We start from the raw sequence: 17,176 nt of genomic DNA, 5'->3' as shown, positions 1-17,176 counted from the left end.
AGGGGGGGCCCGGGCCCCCTGGCCACCCCTCTAAAAAGAACACAAACAAAAATTATGTTGCATCAGTATTATTATATATAGTAAGGGCGTATGCTGATAAATAAATAATCAATCTCTTTTTTTTTTAATGAAAAGCTTCAACAGTGCAGAAAATAAATAATCTGTCCTTTTAGTCCACAAAATTAAAAAACCAATCCCATTCATATTCTCCTTCTCCTCTCCTCCACCCCAGAATGTTAAATGATCGTCCCCTTAAAACACTAATTTGGGTTGGTATTTGGTTATATCTGCATATCGGAAGTAAGGTGGAAACGCTTTTTACAGCCATTTGCAAGCGGGGAAAGGACATTAAAATTGCTCAATCTGCCTTAATTTGAGAACATTTTAAGTCAAAGCCATGCTACAGTGTTTAAAATATACCATGTGTATTAAATAAACAATCACTGGTAAGACCATGTGTCTATATAACAAAATCGAAACTCAACAGAGCAATTTATCGTAGGGAGGGTAACGACAGGAAAGTAGGGCACACATTTTCATTGACACACGATTAATAATAACCCCAGAAAGAAAGAAATACACATGAAGTTAACGATTATATTGTAACATTTTAGTCTTACCATTGGTTTCTAGTTTCCCCGAGACCTGGGAAACATTTATGGGGAAAAGAATGGTTATTTTAGGACACGAGGGGGTAACTTCGATATTTTTCTGGTAAGGGTGTGCCATTTTTGCCTAAAAAAAAGTACACATTTTAATATAACATTCACTGAAATTCAGTACCTATAGTTATATAGATATTTAAGAAAGAATGACCTATACTTATATACATTAATATTTAAAATGTATATATATATATGATATTTTTAAATGTCAAATACTTCCATGCAGAAAGGTGCAAATTTAATCAGATTTGCAGAAGAATAGATCATTTAAATTTATATATGATATGTAGATCATACCCCAAATCAATATGCAGTTATCAAACGTGAATGCATTTTAATATAGGATGTCATTAAAAAGGAGGGTCATTTTTATATAAAATCTCGCAAAATTATGACCCATATTTTTGGCACATTATCCCCGTATACCCAATAATAGGAAGTTACCCCCCGTGTTTTAGGATACATATATACATATACAAATGTTCATATTGTGTACAATAGGGACCACAATGACAATGAAGTGAAAAAAAAATGATTTAAAAAAAATATATATAATAATTCATGTATGGTTTGAATGAATCCAGGACAACTCGCCCCACTGGCAAATTGCACCACACCAAATCACCCCACATTTTCACCAACTCGCCGCATCTTTTAAAAAATCCCCCACTCTTGTTAACCAATTCTCCCTACTTAAAGGATTAAAATCCCTCTGTATATATTATAGGTCTGCCAATTCAACTCACCCCATTTACATGAAAAATAGAATAATTATGACTGAATGAAATTTTTCGTGCTAACTACAATGTAGCCCCACTTATGAAACATGAGGCAATCTTATTGAATGTATAGGTCTGCAAACTCGCCCAACTTATACATAAAAGATTTGAAATGTCCTGAATTAAAGTCTACCAACTCGCCCCATATAAGAGGTAGATGAAAACTTATGAAAACCTTAGAAATACATTGTACACATGGTACAATTTTTGTACTTGGTTTTTTTTTTAAATTCTTTTCTTTTGTTTGAAATAAAGCAGCTATATCAGCATTTCTTTGAAGTCAATTTTATTGACTTTATGGTACAACTAGCTGTTTATGGTGGGTTTTTTTCTATTTTATTAGTATCACAAGTTGTTTTTTTTTAATTTTAAGTGGAGGAAGTTGCATTGGCATACCTTGATTGTATATTCATCAGGATTTTACCAATTTTAATAAGTGGGGGATTTGGCAGGAGTAATTCAATTGATTTGGAAAACCAGTATGGGGCGACTGAGCTACCCTGAGATAAATTGTTAAAGGCATGTTTTTACATCTCAAAACTTGGGAATTTTGGGGATTGTAGAACAAAGATTACCTTTACCAGTTTACAAGTAAATTTTAAGAAAATTAAGGGGAGATTATTCAAACATTAGAAACAAAACACCATTTACTTAAAAGTATATTTATATTTACTTCTTCATGTAGAATAAAGATAACTTGTACAAGTAGTACCCTTGACTGACCATGGCAAATTTAATATACATGTAGATAAAGTCAGAATTTTGTTCCAATACAATGAATTTTCATCCAGTAGGGGACTATGTACTGCCATGCAATCACCGGTGTCAAGGTGATGATCGTAACTGCAGTTGAAATATTTTTTCGAACCGGATGGAAAAGCAACAAGTAGAATGAAAATCGAGATACAAATAATTACGATGATGATCTTAACTTTTATTTACTTTTATCAACGATGATCGTAACTTTTACTTAAGATGATCGTAACTGTCTGTTCCAACAAAGCATTTTCTGCTATATAAGGACAAATAAAGCTGTCTAGTATGCGAAAAAATGTGTGTTATCAGCTGATATTGTGATAATAATGAGGAACGATCACTGAGGGGATGGTAACGTCCTATTGGTAAGTGCACAAATGGTTATGACTTCCCGAGATTTCATATTTATTTTTTATCTACATGTGTAGTTCAATATTAAAATGAATTGGGGGTTAACAACTTTACATTGATTTCATATGTTTTATATAAATAAGGTATTGGACAGTTCATAGTAATGACCAGAATGACCAGTTTGTTAAAATTGGAGATTTTTTTTCTTTTTTCCCATACTGTGGCTACACTTTATAGGGACAATAGTACCTTTCGAGGATCTGGTATTTTTGGGGAATTCAGACTTTATAGTTTTTTTTATTAACAGATTTACAATTTTTAAAGGAGAGGTTGTAAAAATAAAGCATTAAGAAGTGTAATCATATCTGTTGAATGAAAAAAAAACAATGAAAGCGTCAATAAAGGGAGCTACTATTTGATTTTTATTTGGGGATGGGCTAGGATGAATAATTTTATCCTGCGTTTTTATTTTTACTCTCTTCGGTTCTGCTTTTTTCATCTTGATTATTTTAACATAAATTGTCATCTTGCCTTTTTGTTTGGCCAAGATGGTCATCCGGCCTTTTTTTACTCAAATCTCCTGTCCTGCCTTTTCGTCTAAATTTGATCCCCATTATAAAAATCAAATGGTAGATCCCTTATTGATATGTTTAGCTGAACACAACTTCTTCGACTAATTTCAATAACACATGTCATATACCGTAGAAATGTAAGGATTTGTAGCTTGAAAAATCTTATATGAACATGTATACCATCTATTTTAACTTGTCCTTCTTTACATAAATAGCCAACCCATGGTAAATATAGACAACAGTGGTCTAGTGGTGTATTCAGAGATTTTCATAAAGGGATGGGGGACTGGCTGCCTAAGAGTAGGCCCGCTACAGTCATTCTTCATTGATTCCCTATACAATCAACCAAATTTCCCCAACAAAAAGGTGATGTGAGCACCTTGACCCTCCCTCTAAGTCCGCCTCTGTAGTCTAGAAAGTCATCAAAATAATGTAACTTCATGCCTTCCTTTACTTTATCATGTTTATTCAGTGAAAGTTTTGGCCTGTATTAATATTCTTAAACTGGATCATGAGAATGATATTTATATCAACGTAAATCCATTTTGAATATTAACTAAATTACTCATAAGAAAATAATATTGTGGACATTTGCATATAAGTCTGCTAATCCCCTTATGTCATTTCTTTTTAGAATAGCGGTTTTCATTTAATCTTTGTTTAATTTTAAAATCACATTTTTTAGCTCACCTGGCCTAAAAGGCCAAGTGAGCTTTTCTCATCACTTGGCGTCCGTCGTCGTCCGTCGTCGTCGTTAACTTTTACAAAAATCTTCTCCTCTAAAACTACTGGGCCAAATTAAACCAACCTTGGCCACAATCATCATTGGGGTATCTAGTTTAAAAAATGTGTCCGGTGACCCGGCCAACCATCCAAGATGGCTGCCATGGCTAAAAATAGAACATAGGGGTAAAATGCAGTTTTTGGCTTATAACTCAAAAACCAAAGCATTTAGAGCAAATCTGACAGGGGTAGAATTGTTAAACAGGTGAAGATCTATCTGCCCTGAAATTTTCAGATGAATCGGATAACCCGTTGTTGGGTTGCTGCCCCTGAATTAGTAATTTTAAGGAAATTTTGCTGTTTTTGGTTATTATCTTGAATATTATTATAGATAGAGATAAACAGTAAACAGCAATGATGTTCAGCAAAGTAAGATTTACAAATAAGTCAACATGACTGAAATGGTCAGTTGACCCCTTTAGGAGTTATTGCCCTTTATAGTCAATTTTTAACCATTTTTCGTAAATCTTAGTATAAATATTTTACAAAAATCTTCTCCTCTGAAACTACTGGGCTAAATTAATCCAACCTTGGCCACAATCATCTTTTGGGTTAGTAGTTTGAAAAATGTGTCCGGTGACCCGGCCATCAAACCAAGATGGTTGCCATGGCTAAAATTAGAACATGGGATAGAATGCAGTTTTTGGCTTATAACTCAAAACCCAAAGCATTTAGAGCAAATCTGACATGGGGTAAAATTGTTTATCAGTTCAAGATCTATCTGCCCTGAAATTTTCAGATGAATCGGACAACCCGTTGTTGGGTTGCTGCCCCTGAATTAGTAATTTTAAGGAAATTTTGCTGTTTTTGGTTATCTTGAATATTATTATTGATAGAGATAAACTATAAACAGCAATAATGTTCACCAAAGTAAGATTTACAAATAAGTGAACATGACTGAAATGGTCAGTTGACCCCTTAAGGAGTTATTGCCCTTTATAGTCAATTTTTAACCATTTTTCGTAAATCTTAGTAATCTTTTACAAAAATCTTCTCCTCTGAAACTACTTGGCCAAATTAAACCAAACTTGGCAACAATCATCTTTTGGGTTAGTAGTTTAAAAGATGTGTCCGGTGACCCGGCCATCTAACCAAGATGGCCGACATGGCTAAAAATAGAACATGGGGTAAAATGCAGTTTTTGGCTTATAACTCAAAACCCAAAGCATTTAGAGCAAATCTGACATGGGGTAAAATTGTTTATCAGGTCAACATTTATCTGCTCTGAAATTTTTAGATGAATTGGACAACCTGTTGTTGGGTTGCTGACCCTGAATTGTTAGTTTTAAGGAAATTTTGCTGTTTTTGGTCATTATCTTGAATATTATTATTGATAGAGATAAACTGTAAACAACAATAATGTTCAGCAAAGTAAGATTTACAAATAAGTCAACATGACCGAAATGGTCAATTGACCCCCTTAGGAGTTATTGTTCTTTATAGTCAATTTTTAACAATTTTCATAAAATTTGTAAATTTTTACTAACATTTTCCACTGAAACTAATGGGCCAAGTACATTATAGATAGAGATAATTTTAAGCAGCAAGAATGTTCAGTAAAGTAAGATGTACAAACACATCACCATCACCAAAACACAATTTTGTCATGAATCCATCTGCTTCCTTTAATATTCACATAGACCAAGGTGAGCCACACAGGCTCTTTAGAGCCTCTAGTTTTTATCATGACTGCTAAATAGGGTGTTCATTGAGTGAAAAATCCATTCATAAATTTTGAGGTACGATCATCTTTTTATAAAAACAATTCAAAGTTACGATCATCTATAGACGAAGTTACGATCATCATCGTGATTTTTTGAATCTCAATTTTTTTTCTTCTGGTTGTTTTTCTATAATTTATGAAAAACACATTCAATGGCAATGCTAATAAAGACTTTTCTTCATGTAAAACAAATATGAAAATAAGCTGTTAAAGTGGAGAAATCAGCCTTCTAAAATATCCCTATATTTGTGTTCGCCATATTGGGATGATCGTAATTGCAGTTACGATCATCACGTTGACGCCAGTGATGCAATACCAGGGGTCAAAATTAGCGCTAATCCGGGAGTCAGGGACTAGTAAAATTTGCGTCGGACCAGTAGATTTTGTCAGCTGGTGGTCTGGCGGACCAGTAGAAATTTGTCGATAAAAATCACTGATTGCATCGCAATCTCCGTTTGTTTACAAAACAATTTACCTGTGAAATCAATTACACGGTACTGCGGGTATTACAATTGATCAAGTTAATATCTTGGGTGAGCGTCCTTCACAACAATACAAAATGTGGAAATTTTTGGAAGGAGTTAAACCGTCGGACAAAAAAATTAAGATAACTGAAAATCAAAAGGAAGATCGAAATAAAGTATACAAAAGTGACAAAAGGAAACGCAAATACCAAAAATCTTAGGAAAAAGATTGTGAATGGTTGCATTATATAGTAGATCGGAATTTAATGAACTGTACAATATGTGAAAAATTTGCAGTGACAGACCTGGATAAGAAATGTATTTTCGTAACTGGATTGTCAAATTTGCGATGACGTGGAAGACAATGTGGATATTTTTTCTGTCCTTGATCCTGATTTTGATAAAGAAAATCATTGAGATTACCAAAGCCTTTATCAAAATCAGAATAAAGACTATTCCTTTGTTACTGTCTAACTTATGTAAACGAAAGCATCAAAATAAAATTAAACATCTTTCATTTATATAAGATTTGTCAAATTAATGTCATTTTTGCAGGACCAGTAGATTTGGAGCCGGACCAGTAGAGTTTTCAGTCCACTGGTCCGGCTGGCTAGTACACAAAAAAGCTTAAATTCGATCCCTGATCAATACTCACAGAATGTTTGCTTTTTTATGCCCCACCTACGATAGTAGAGGGGCATTATGTTTTCTGGTCTGTGCGTCCGTTCGTCCGTCCGTCTGTCTGTCTGTTCGTCCGTCTGTCCCGCTTCAGGTTAAAGTTTTTGGTCCAGGTAGTTTTTGATGAAGTTGAAGTCCAATTGACTTCAAACTTGGTACACATGTTCCCTATGATATGATCTTTTTAATTTTAATGCCAAATTAGAGATTTTACCCGAATTTCACGGTCCACTGAACATAGAAAATGATAGTGCGAGTGGGGCATTCGTGTACTGAGGACACATTCTTGTTTTCTAATGTTTTTAAGTAAGATGTACATGATAGCCATTATTTATCAATTTCTGAAAATAAGGTTTTAAAGAAAAACATTAAAAAAAACACTTTGAAAAGAGAAGATGTACATTGGAGATCAATTCTTCATGTTCTAACCTCTCATCAATTCTTTGAGAATCTGAAATTTATCAGAATCTGTCAGAATAATTGTGTAAGAACAGTATGTAGAACTGTCATCCTGACACAGTGACCTTTTAGAAAGTTCCAGCTGGAACAGTTCTAACCTAGAACTGATTCGGTCAGTACTACCTAGAACTGATTTAGACAGTTCTACCTAGAACTGATCCTGACAGTTCTACGACTAGAACAGTTCTACAATTATAACTGATTTGATCAGTTCTATGGCTAGAATTGATTTAGTCAGTTCTATCAATAGAACAGTTTTAAGAACTATTTGTCTTAAATATAAATAAGTAAAAAGAATATAATATGTATTAAAAAATTCTCATCACAGCACTGTAAAAGTACACAGACTTGACAGTATCACACAAAGTTGAAACTTGTATGAAAAGTAAAAGTACACAGTGACAAACTTGACAGTATCACACAAACTTGTATCAAAAGTAAAAGTAAACAGACTTGACAGTATCACACAAACTTGTATCAAAAGTAAAAGTACACAGACTTGACAGTATCACACAAACTTGTATCAAAAGTAAAAGTAAACAGACTTGACAGTATCACACAAACTTGTATCAAAAGTAAAAGTACACAGACTTGACAGTATCACACAAACTTGTATCAAAAGTAAAAGTACACAGACTTGACAGTATCACACAAACTTGTATCAAAAGTAAAAGTACACAGACTTGACAGTACATGTATCACACAAACTTGTATCAAAAGTAAAAGTACACAGACTTGACAGTATCACACAAACTTGTATCAAAAGTAAAAGTACACAGACTTGACAGTACATGTATCACACAAACTTGTATCAAAAGTAAAAGTACACAGACTTGACAGTATCACACAAACTTGTATCAAAAGTAAAAGTACACAGACTTGACAGTACCACACAGACTTGGCAGTACCACACAAACTTGTATCAAAAGTAAAAGTACACAGACTTGACAGTACCACACAAACTTGTATCAAAAGTAAAAGTACACAGACTTTACTGTATCTCACAAGTATGAAAAGTAAAAGTACACAGACTTTAAAGTATCTCACAAGTATGAAAAGTAAAAGTACACAGACTTGACAGTATCAAACCAGGAACATATATATGGATATGATGTTCCCAGATCACAAATAACAAGTGAAAGTATGAATTTCTTTGTATTGCATGAAATTTTTCTATACATTTGTATTTGATATATATTTTTATTTACAGAATTATCGATTTGGAAAAAATCTTAAAGGTGAAAGACAAAGGATATATAAGTCAGCAGAGAATTCAGGTAAGCAATAACAAGTTAAAAAAAGACAAAACAAAATACATGGTAAATGTTATCAAACCCCACATACATGAGTGGACAACATATTTTGTTTTAGAGTAAATTAGATTGAAGGTCAAAGAGCATATGCCATCATAAAAATAGAATTGAGAATGGAAATGGGGAATGTGTCAAAGAGACAACAACCCGACCAAAGAGCAGATAACAGCCAAAGGCTTAATCTGTTGTTCCTGATTTTTTCAAAAAAATGTTTTTCTCTGAAACCTTCAGGGAATTAAATCTTGTCTAGTTGAAATCATTTCTCATATATATGTGAGAAAAAACCTAGCTGTGGTTATTGACCATATTGCCTCGTTCAAATTGTGTTCATCACCTTATAAATTTCAAAATTAGACAGTTAAAAATTACAATATTGCAAAATGATAAGTGACTCATGTTCCAACTTTCTTTCAAGAGATCTTAAATTCCATGGTGAAATTGTTAAAGGATTATATCCTGTAATGAATATGTTACCCAATTTTAACATTTTTGCATGTATAACTTTGAAAACTTTTATAGATCGAGAGAAGCTGTAGACAATGAAATTGACCAATCTACAGCAAGAGTAGATTTACTAAAAGCAAGACATTTTTAATCTATGATGTCTATTCCTCATTTGATTTATTACTATTTTATTTCAGATTTTTTGCATTTTTAGCTGAATTTACTGAATGAAATATTTAAAGTTATTGAACATGTTTAGTTGATGAAATAGAGCCGGCAGTCAGGTACCTGCCAACAGTTTTGGTGTAATAACATGAATTACTTTTGAACCAATCAACAAAGATTTTTAAATTATAGTATATAATATTTTTACTGGTGATGACAACATGCATATGTAGGTCAAGTTTAATATAGACGATTTTCACTTTCACCATTCAGGAGTTGTGGTTCATGGGAGTTTGAAAAAGGGTCTTTCCTATTGTGTCCATACTATTACTCATGTTCTGTTTAACCAAAGCTTTTCAAATTTTAATGTGTTGTAATTAATGACAAAATGGAGGTCCAGTTCAATATTGAGGATTGTAACTTTTTACCTTTCAGGAGTTATGGTCCTTGTGATATTGAAAAATGCCCTGACATAAATAGATGTTAAAAACACCTGGTTTGCTGTTGCTCTGACAGCTCCTGTATAACTATTGCAACCAGGCTATTTGACTGCTTGTTGATATAATGATGATAAGATTTTAGTATGTCTTTGGTGTCATTTTGTAAGAAAACCACATTTGTTGTCGCACAGATTTTTGCCCATATTGGTTATGTTTATTCATGAAAAATTAAATCAGGATTAAATCAATAGAATTTAACCATGTAATGAGTAAAGATAAATTAATAAGTTGTCTCATTTTAATTTTTTTTTTCAGAAAAAAAGATTATTTATGGAGGAAAACCAGCAGAAGTCATTAGGTCAAAAAAAGGAATTCCATGATGTCTACAAGGATTTTTTAGACGCTAAAATTAAGGTTCGAAAATTAACTTCAAATGAAATTGAAAAGCATACCCAAGGGAAACACTATACTGATACAGAAACTGTAGATGGACACAATAGTAATATTGAAATTCAAAATCAGACAAAAAAAGTTAATCCTTTAGCTGACACAATAAAGTCAGAATCTGATGAAAACATACAAGAAATCACACCAAAACACAATACAATGAGAACACATGCAGAAAACAAAATTCCATCAGAATCATTTCAAACAAGAAGAAGCGGAAGAAAAATTGTCCCTTCTGCAAAAGTTTTAGAGGCATCTGGGCAGTCTGGTAAAAAGTCAAAATTTCTGGATAAAAATGGGAGCAGTGAAAAAGAATCATGTCAGAAGGCTACACAGAAAGGACAGAAACAGACCGGTACTGATAATTTGATGCATGATCTTGTTCCTCCAGAAAAAATAATTGGAACAACAAAACACAGCAGTAATAATGATAAAAAGCACTCAACTCCTATCAATGATGGCAAACATGGCAACGGAAAAGGGAAACAGAAGAAGGTAACAACACCATCAAATACTGATGAAAAAGAGAAGACAATTTTAACTCGCAAAACTAAAAATGTTGAAAAAGAGGAAAATTCAGGGTCTCCTGCTAAAAGAATTAGGCTTCAAGTTAGTGATACAGAGGTAACAAAAGAGCCTGAAACAACACCTATACGTACAAGTGGCAGAAGGAAAGTTTGTTCAGCAAAAATGAAAATGGCAATAAGCTCTGAAGGAACAGATTTGCAAATGAAGCGCTTCCTTCAAAAACGTGATACAGAGTCAGAAAGTGGTAATTTAATCAAGGAAACTTGTGCTATGGAAGTGGTAGAAAATTCTAAAAAGAAAGCAAATGATAGACCAACTCGCCCTGCTAGACAAAAACAACAGGAAAACAAAACTAATCCTACAATCAATGAAAAATCAGAAAGTTCAACAAATGACACTAAACAGAAACAACAAGAAACTGCAACTGCCTACACCATGCCAAAAAAAGTAGAAAATACAACTGAATATGCTGTACAAAAAAGACGTCTTTCAACTAGGCAGAAAAAAATAGAGGATACATCCAAACACCAAGAAATTATCACTGACCACACTTCTCAAAAACCTGTGGAAATAACTTCAGGTGATATAAGTACAAAAAACGAAGAATGCAAATCTGTTGATTCTAAGCAAAAACAACAAGACAATCCTGCTGAAACTTTTATACAAGACAAACTCAACAATGAGAGTGCTAATGATGAAATAAGCAAAGAATTTACAGGGCAAAATGATAGTGATAATGATGGATTAAACAATGAATATACAGGGCAAAATGAGATTCATAATGATGAATTAACCACTGGAAGTGTTAGTAAAAAACCATCTTTTACAACACTTGAAAAAGATGTAGCTGAAAATAAGAAAACAATTCTTGAAAAGCTTAACATGATCATGAATGAAAAAAGAAACAAATTCCTGGCTCTGCAGCGTAAATTCAAAGTAGCTAGACAGACAGTACTTAAGGCTAACATGAAAGGAAAGGATGTTGAGAACATTAAATGCTTTGTTTGTAAGACATTATTTCAGTTTGGGAACTATATGTGTGAACATGGGAGATCTTTTATATATCCTCATGCATCTGTTTGTAAAGAATGTGGAAGAATTTTTCGAAACTCTTCACTTCTGATACGTCATGTTCAGCGAATTCACTATGAAAAATCAATTAAATGTAAAACTTGTGGCATCATGTTTGGATTGGAGGGTGATCTGAGACGACATATGGAGCGAGTTCATAATATCAAGGTGTCTAAACATCAAAATAAAGACGAACTTAAGAAATCATCTGATCATGACTACATAATGGAGGATACTGATAAAGATTCACAAGAGAAGAAATATCTATCAATAGATAAGTCAGTTTCAAATTCATTTTATAGCTTAATCCCGGCAGACTATGTTATCAAAAATGGAGACAAGTGTATTTGTAAAAAATGTGGTATGGTTTTCTCATCTGTTTTAAATTTAAACTACCATGCCTACAGAAAACATATAAATGGGAAGAATTTTTTTTGTAAACACTGTAACAAAGGATTTCCATTATCACGAGACTTAAAAAATCACACTCAGATTTGTCATACACAAAATCCTCAAGAATGCAGTATTTGCTGCAAAAAAATTAAATCAAAACGTGGTTTGAGAAATCACATGGAAAAATATCATAGGGATTCTTCTATTTTTGCAATGCGATACCAGTGCTATTTATGTGAAAAAAGATTTGGATATACAAAGGAACTTCAAGATCACATAAATGTGTGCCACACTGCAAAAAATGATTGTTATTTTTGTGGCAAAAATTTGGCAACTTCAAGGGGCTTGAGGAAACATATGGAAAGAATGCATGGGATTGAAGAAACCATGCATGATGATGAATTTGTCTCATTTGAAATTAAGTGTCTGGAAGAGAAAAAGAATTTCAAAGCTCAAGAAATAAAGACAGAAGAAGCTATTTCATTTATTGAAGAGAACTTGGGAAAATCACCAATAAAGAAGAGTTCCTTGAAAAACATTGAAGAAATGGAGAGTTGTCAAATCGGTAACGAAATGGAAGTGAAACCATCTAGTAGCCCAAAAAGTAGAAAAAGACATCAAAAACAAAGTGCTAATAAAACTAAAATGAAGCTAATTAGTAGCCAAATTGGAAAAAGTCGAAGTGTACAAAGCAGTAATGAGACGGCAGGAACTTCAGATAAATTGTATATATGTGAACATTGTGGTGCCACGAAATGCAAAGCATCACAGTTAGCGAAACATGTCTACGATGCACATCAGTTAACAGCATTAAACTGCAACTTCTGTGGTATACTTTTCTATTCAAGACAGAAAGCCATTTTACATAGGAAGCAGTTTCACCCAACCATGGGAAGGAACGCATTTTGTTTCACAGAGGTAACTAAACCTAACATGACAAGTTCCAATCCCAATAGTGAATTAGAGAAGCAGGATAACTGTAAATCATTGGAAGCATGTGAAGTAGATACTAGAGAATCTTCTCCTCCAAAAGTTGTAGCCGTGGCAGTACGCTCACCTGATGAACTGAAAAATCAGAATATCAATTTTAAAATTAATAATTTTGGAGATAATAAGTTGGATAAATTTTTGGAGTGTGACAAGCAAGAAGACACAGTACTTATAGCAAGGAGATATCTTTCTCCAGTGAAAAAAGTTGTAACTAAAGAACTGTCAGATGAGAACAAGATTAATCCTACCCATTCTAAACTATTTTCTTTATTAAGTAAAGGGAAATTACCGCCAAATATGGATGAAGAAATTAAAAAAGAAAATGTGATACTTCACAAGGAAGCTCTTATAAAGGAGAATGAAGAAAAAGGAAAAATTGAATTATTGCATAGTGCAGGGGTTACTGAACAAGATGCTTTGTTGCTCCACCATTTTGGAAGTGTAAACAGAAATTTTGAAAGATTCAGACCAGAGCCCTTTGATAGATTCAGAAGTCTCATCAGAACTTTTAAAGGAGGCTCATTTACCTGGGGAGGAACTTTTATATCAGGTAGAAGAGTTGGCAGAGGAAGACTCAAAACTAATTGACACTATCAATGCATCTTTAGTAGCAAAAGAAGTGGTTATTAATGTTGAGAGTACTTCCAATGCAAAAGTAATGAAAATGACAAAAGAAGATATTCTTCAAAGGTTTGACGAAAATAATAGCAGGAAAATCACTGGACAAGTTAATCCAGCAAAAGATGTGATGATTATGAATAAACATGTAGTTATTCAGACTGATAAAAAATGTACATTGTCCGTTAAAACAGATGACCAAGGTAATAAATCAATAATTACTGGAGCCTCAGAACCTAAAAATGCTACACAAAATGAAGTTGAGATGGCATTTAAACACTTAACTTCCTTTAAAGAAGGAGACTCATTAAATGACAATGAAAATGATCCTCAAGATAAAGATGAGAAGAAATTAGTTAAAGTACATCAGATTATTAATGTTCCAAAAAAACTTGTTCCACCTTATCAAGCAAAAATAAATTTACCCAAACCTGATGAGGAAGTGCACAATACTGTTGTATACCTACCAAAAAATATCAAATCAGTAGATATGACTGTTGCTAACATGGATAATGATGATGAAGATGTTTATATTCTGTTTGTTATGTAATATTTTCTTATACATTTAGATATTTATGTCTATGTTATATTTTCTTATACATTTGAATAATTATGTCTCAGTCATATAGAAGTCTTACATGTTTAAAGGAATTTGTCTGAATGGGGATTTACTTTGAACCAAATGTACATATATGGCAATTTCATATGTAACTTCTGTAATATTCTGTACAATCTCTGCTTAAAGCTCCTTCTATCATGTGTCTATATGAGAATTATTTTAACAGGCTTAATTTTTCATTTGCTTTAGAATAAGATTAACTAGACAAATAATATTTTAAATATTTGGATTATTTGCCTAGAAGTCCTTGTTTTTATAGTCATAAATACAATTTTCTCCATTTGAAAGCTAAAATTTGTGACAGTCCAATTAAGTATTAACATTTAAACAGCAAGTATAAAAAATCATTCAATAAAGATTTTCATTAAGCCAACAGATATTAAAGCAAAAATGGTTAGTCATTTTGTAATATAGTCGGGTATAACAGTCCAACATTTGTTTTCTGGAACTCATGACAAATTTTAGAGACAAAGTTATCCTCCTTTAGCATGTTAAGTCATGTAGATTTATTTAGCTATGTACATTGTAAGTATAAAAGTCATTTTTTTTTTAATTATCTTAGACAACATAGCCATGATTTTATAGTATGTGGAATGAACTTTAGTTGACAGGTGCTTTCACTGCTCATAACACATAACATTTAAGTTTTATTGACATTATGTCTATTATGTTCAAAATACTACATATTTACAACCTTCAAGAGTGCAGTTTTTCACACAAATACTTAAAACTTTTATGCAATAGATTTCTTTTTTTAGTTTTGAGCTGAAAGAGTGAATTCAAATAAAAAAAACAACAGAAACTATGTATTAAGCAAGATTATTCATACTTTAAAATTAAAATAAGAATTTGACAAATTTACTTCAGCAAGTTAATATTAGTATCATCTTGACTTAATAAAAATGACTTTATTACCTCGAACTGTCTTACTACCTACATAGTTTAGCAATCAAATATTAATCAGTTGTACATTTATGAGTTAAATCAGACCCAGTTTGTGTCTATCACAGTTTGTCTTCTTTTAGAAGTCTGAAGAAAGTTTTTATTATAATATAACCGGTAATTTTTTGTTTGATGTGGTATTAATTGTTCAATAAAAAGAAAATAAATATCTAGAGCTTAATTTTGATATGTAATTGCTTTGTAATAATGAAATATAACACAATGCACTTATTGCATTTTCCATACTTTGATTCCTGTTGTCTTACTGGGGACTTCTATTGCAGAAGATCATGAAGACAATGCAACGGCAGCATAATTAAAATATCTTTCTAAAAGCTTAAATTTATATAGTTTAACAAACTGGAAGACATGAATGCTTCATTCTTTGTATATAAATGCCTCAATTTTTTAAGTTTTCGTCTGTCATATGTCCATGTAATGTCCTTAACCTCATTTTCATGGTCGAAAAAAATAAGATGTATGTTTTTAATTTCTCTCTCATTTTGAGTAATATAAGAACTTTATTTAGTATGTGCATACCTTGCAATGTCCTGCTGCCTGTCAGACAGTTTTCATAAGACCTCGACCTCTTTCAAGGATGGTATTAAACTACCACTCATAGTTCACAATTTAAAGGCACATGACTTGATGCACATTTTTATTTTTAGGTAAGATTGCATGAAATGCAATTAAAACCTTATGGGACTGACTTGATATTCAAATCTTCCAAGGCTTATCACTACCTTTCTGATACCCAAAATATAGTGCATTGATCATAACATCTTATGCATCGTATCCATGAAATTTAACGATGTAATATATGCTCAGATATTTAAGGCACACAATGATGTTACACTTGTCAAGAAAATTAAATAACTTTTGCAAGGTGCAGGAATCTAATATCTGTTCTAAAACTATAAATGATGTCATTGTTAAAGTCATCTTTAAAAAAATGGGAGTTATCTTCCTTTATCTAATATTGCTGTTAAATCAATTTCAACCAATGCAATATTTAATGTTACTCCCCACTGATAAATTGAAGCAATCTTTACCATTCAGTGCTTACAAGCACTTTGATTGTTTTATACAATTGTTTTGATCTGCTGTTATATAAGTTTCATTTATCACATCTTATGCTACCTTTGTTATACATGTATTACTATATCATAATTTGTACTGAATGTACAAACAATAGCATATAAGGTTCCTGACAGACATCTAGATATTATTGTTGTTCCATTCTTTGTTTAATTAATGTCTTAAATTGAATAAAGTTTTCTTACTTGTTCAGGTTGTCTAACAACAATGCCTTGCAAGTCATTTGTGATACCAGTTTAGTTTTTAAAATTCTCTGTAATAGAAAAGAGAATGGAAATGTGGAATGTGTCAAAGAGACAACCCGACCAAAGAGTGAAAACAGCCTAAGATCAACAGCGGTTTTAAAACTCGGCGGAAAAATCTCCTACTCAAATCCGAGCTCATGCAGACCTTAAAACAAAATGTATACTAGAAGAGCAGCGAAAGATACCAGAGTGACATTTAAACTCAAAGATAAAAAATAAACTGATATGGCTAAAAAAGAAAAAAAATCAGACAAAGTATACAAGACACAAAATAGAATACTAAAGACTAAGCCATCATGAACCCCACCAAAAACGGGGGTGATCCTAAGTGCTCCGGAAGGGTGAGCAGATCCTGCTCCAAATGTTCCATCCACCGTTTTGCTCATGTTATTACAATCCCGATAAATATTCTTGATTAGCGAAAAAGACTCTACACTAAACTTCAAATAAAATTGAGAATGGAAATGGGGAATGTGCCAAAGAGACAACAACCCGACCATAGAAAAAAAACAACAGCAGAAGGTCACCAACAGGTCTTCAATGTAGCGAAAAATTCCCGCACCCGGAGGCGTCCTTCAGCTGCCCCCTAAACAAATATATACTAGTTCAGTGATAATGAACGCCATACTAATT

The 17,176-nt window shown here is 32.7% G+C and overlaps 1 protein-coding gene across 1 annotated transcript; it reads left to right on the top strand.

The window, feature by feature from the left end:
* The first annotated feature begins 291 nt into the window (after positions 1-291).
* LOC139511903 (uncharacterized) lies at positions 292-16,487 on the top strand. The gene is made up of 3 exons (XM_071299048.1): positions 292-446; positions 8,441-8,507; positions 9,908-16,487. Exon 3 carries the CDS (start codon positions 9,923-9,925, stop codon positions 13,607-13,609), a length of 3,687 nt encoding a protein of 1,228 aa, XP_071155149.1. The 5' UTR covers positions 292-446; positions 8,441-8,507; positions 9,908-9,922; the 3' UTR covers positions 13,610-16,487.
* The last annotated feature ends 689 nt before the right edge of the window (positions 16,488-17,176 follow it).

The sequence above is a fragment of the Mytilus edulis genome, chromosome 2 (assembly GCF_963676685.1).
Source record: "Mytilus edulis chromosome 2, xbMytEdul2.2, whole genome shotgun sequence".
NCBI lineage: Eukaryota > Metazoa > Mollusca > Bivalvia > Mytilida > Mytilidae > Mytilus > Mytilus edulis.
This window is presented reverse-complemented; position numbering and strand designations above follow the sequence as displayed.

What these genes read in the sequence shown, in the direction of transcription:
- LOC139511903 (XM_071299048.1), top strand. Translation starts at nt 9,923, where the DNA reads ATGGAGGAAAACCAGCAGAAGTCATTAGGTCAAAAAAAGGAATTCCAT.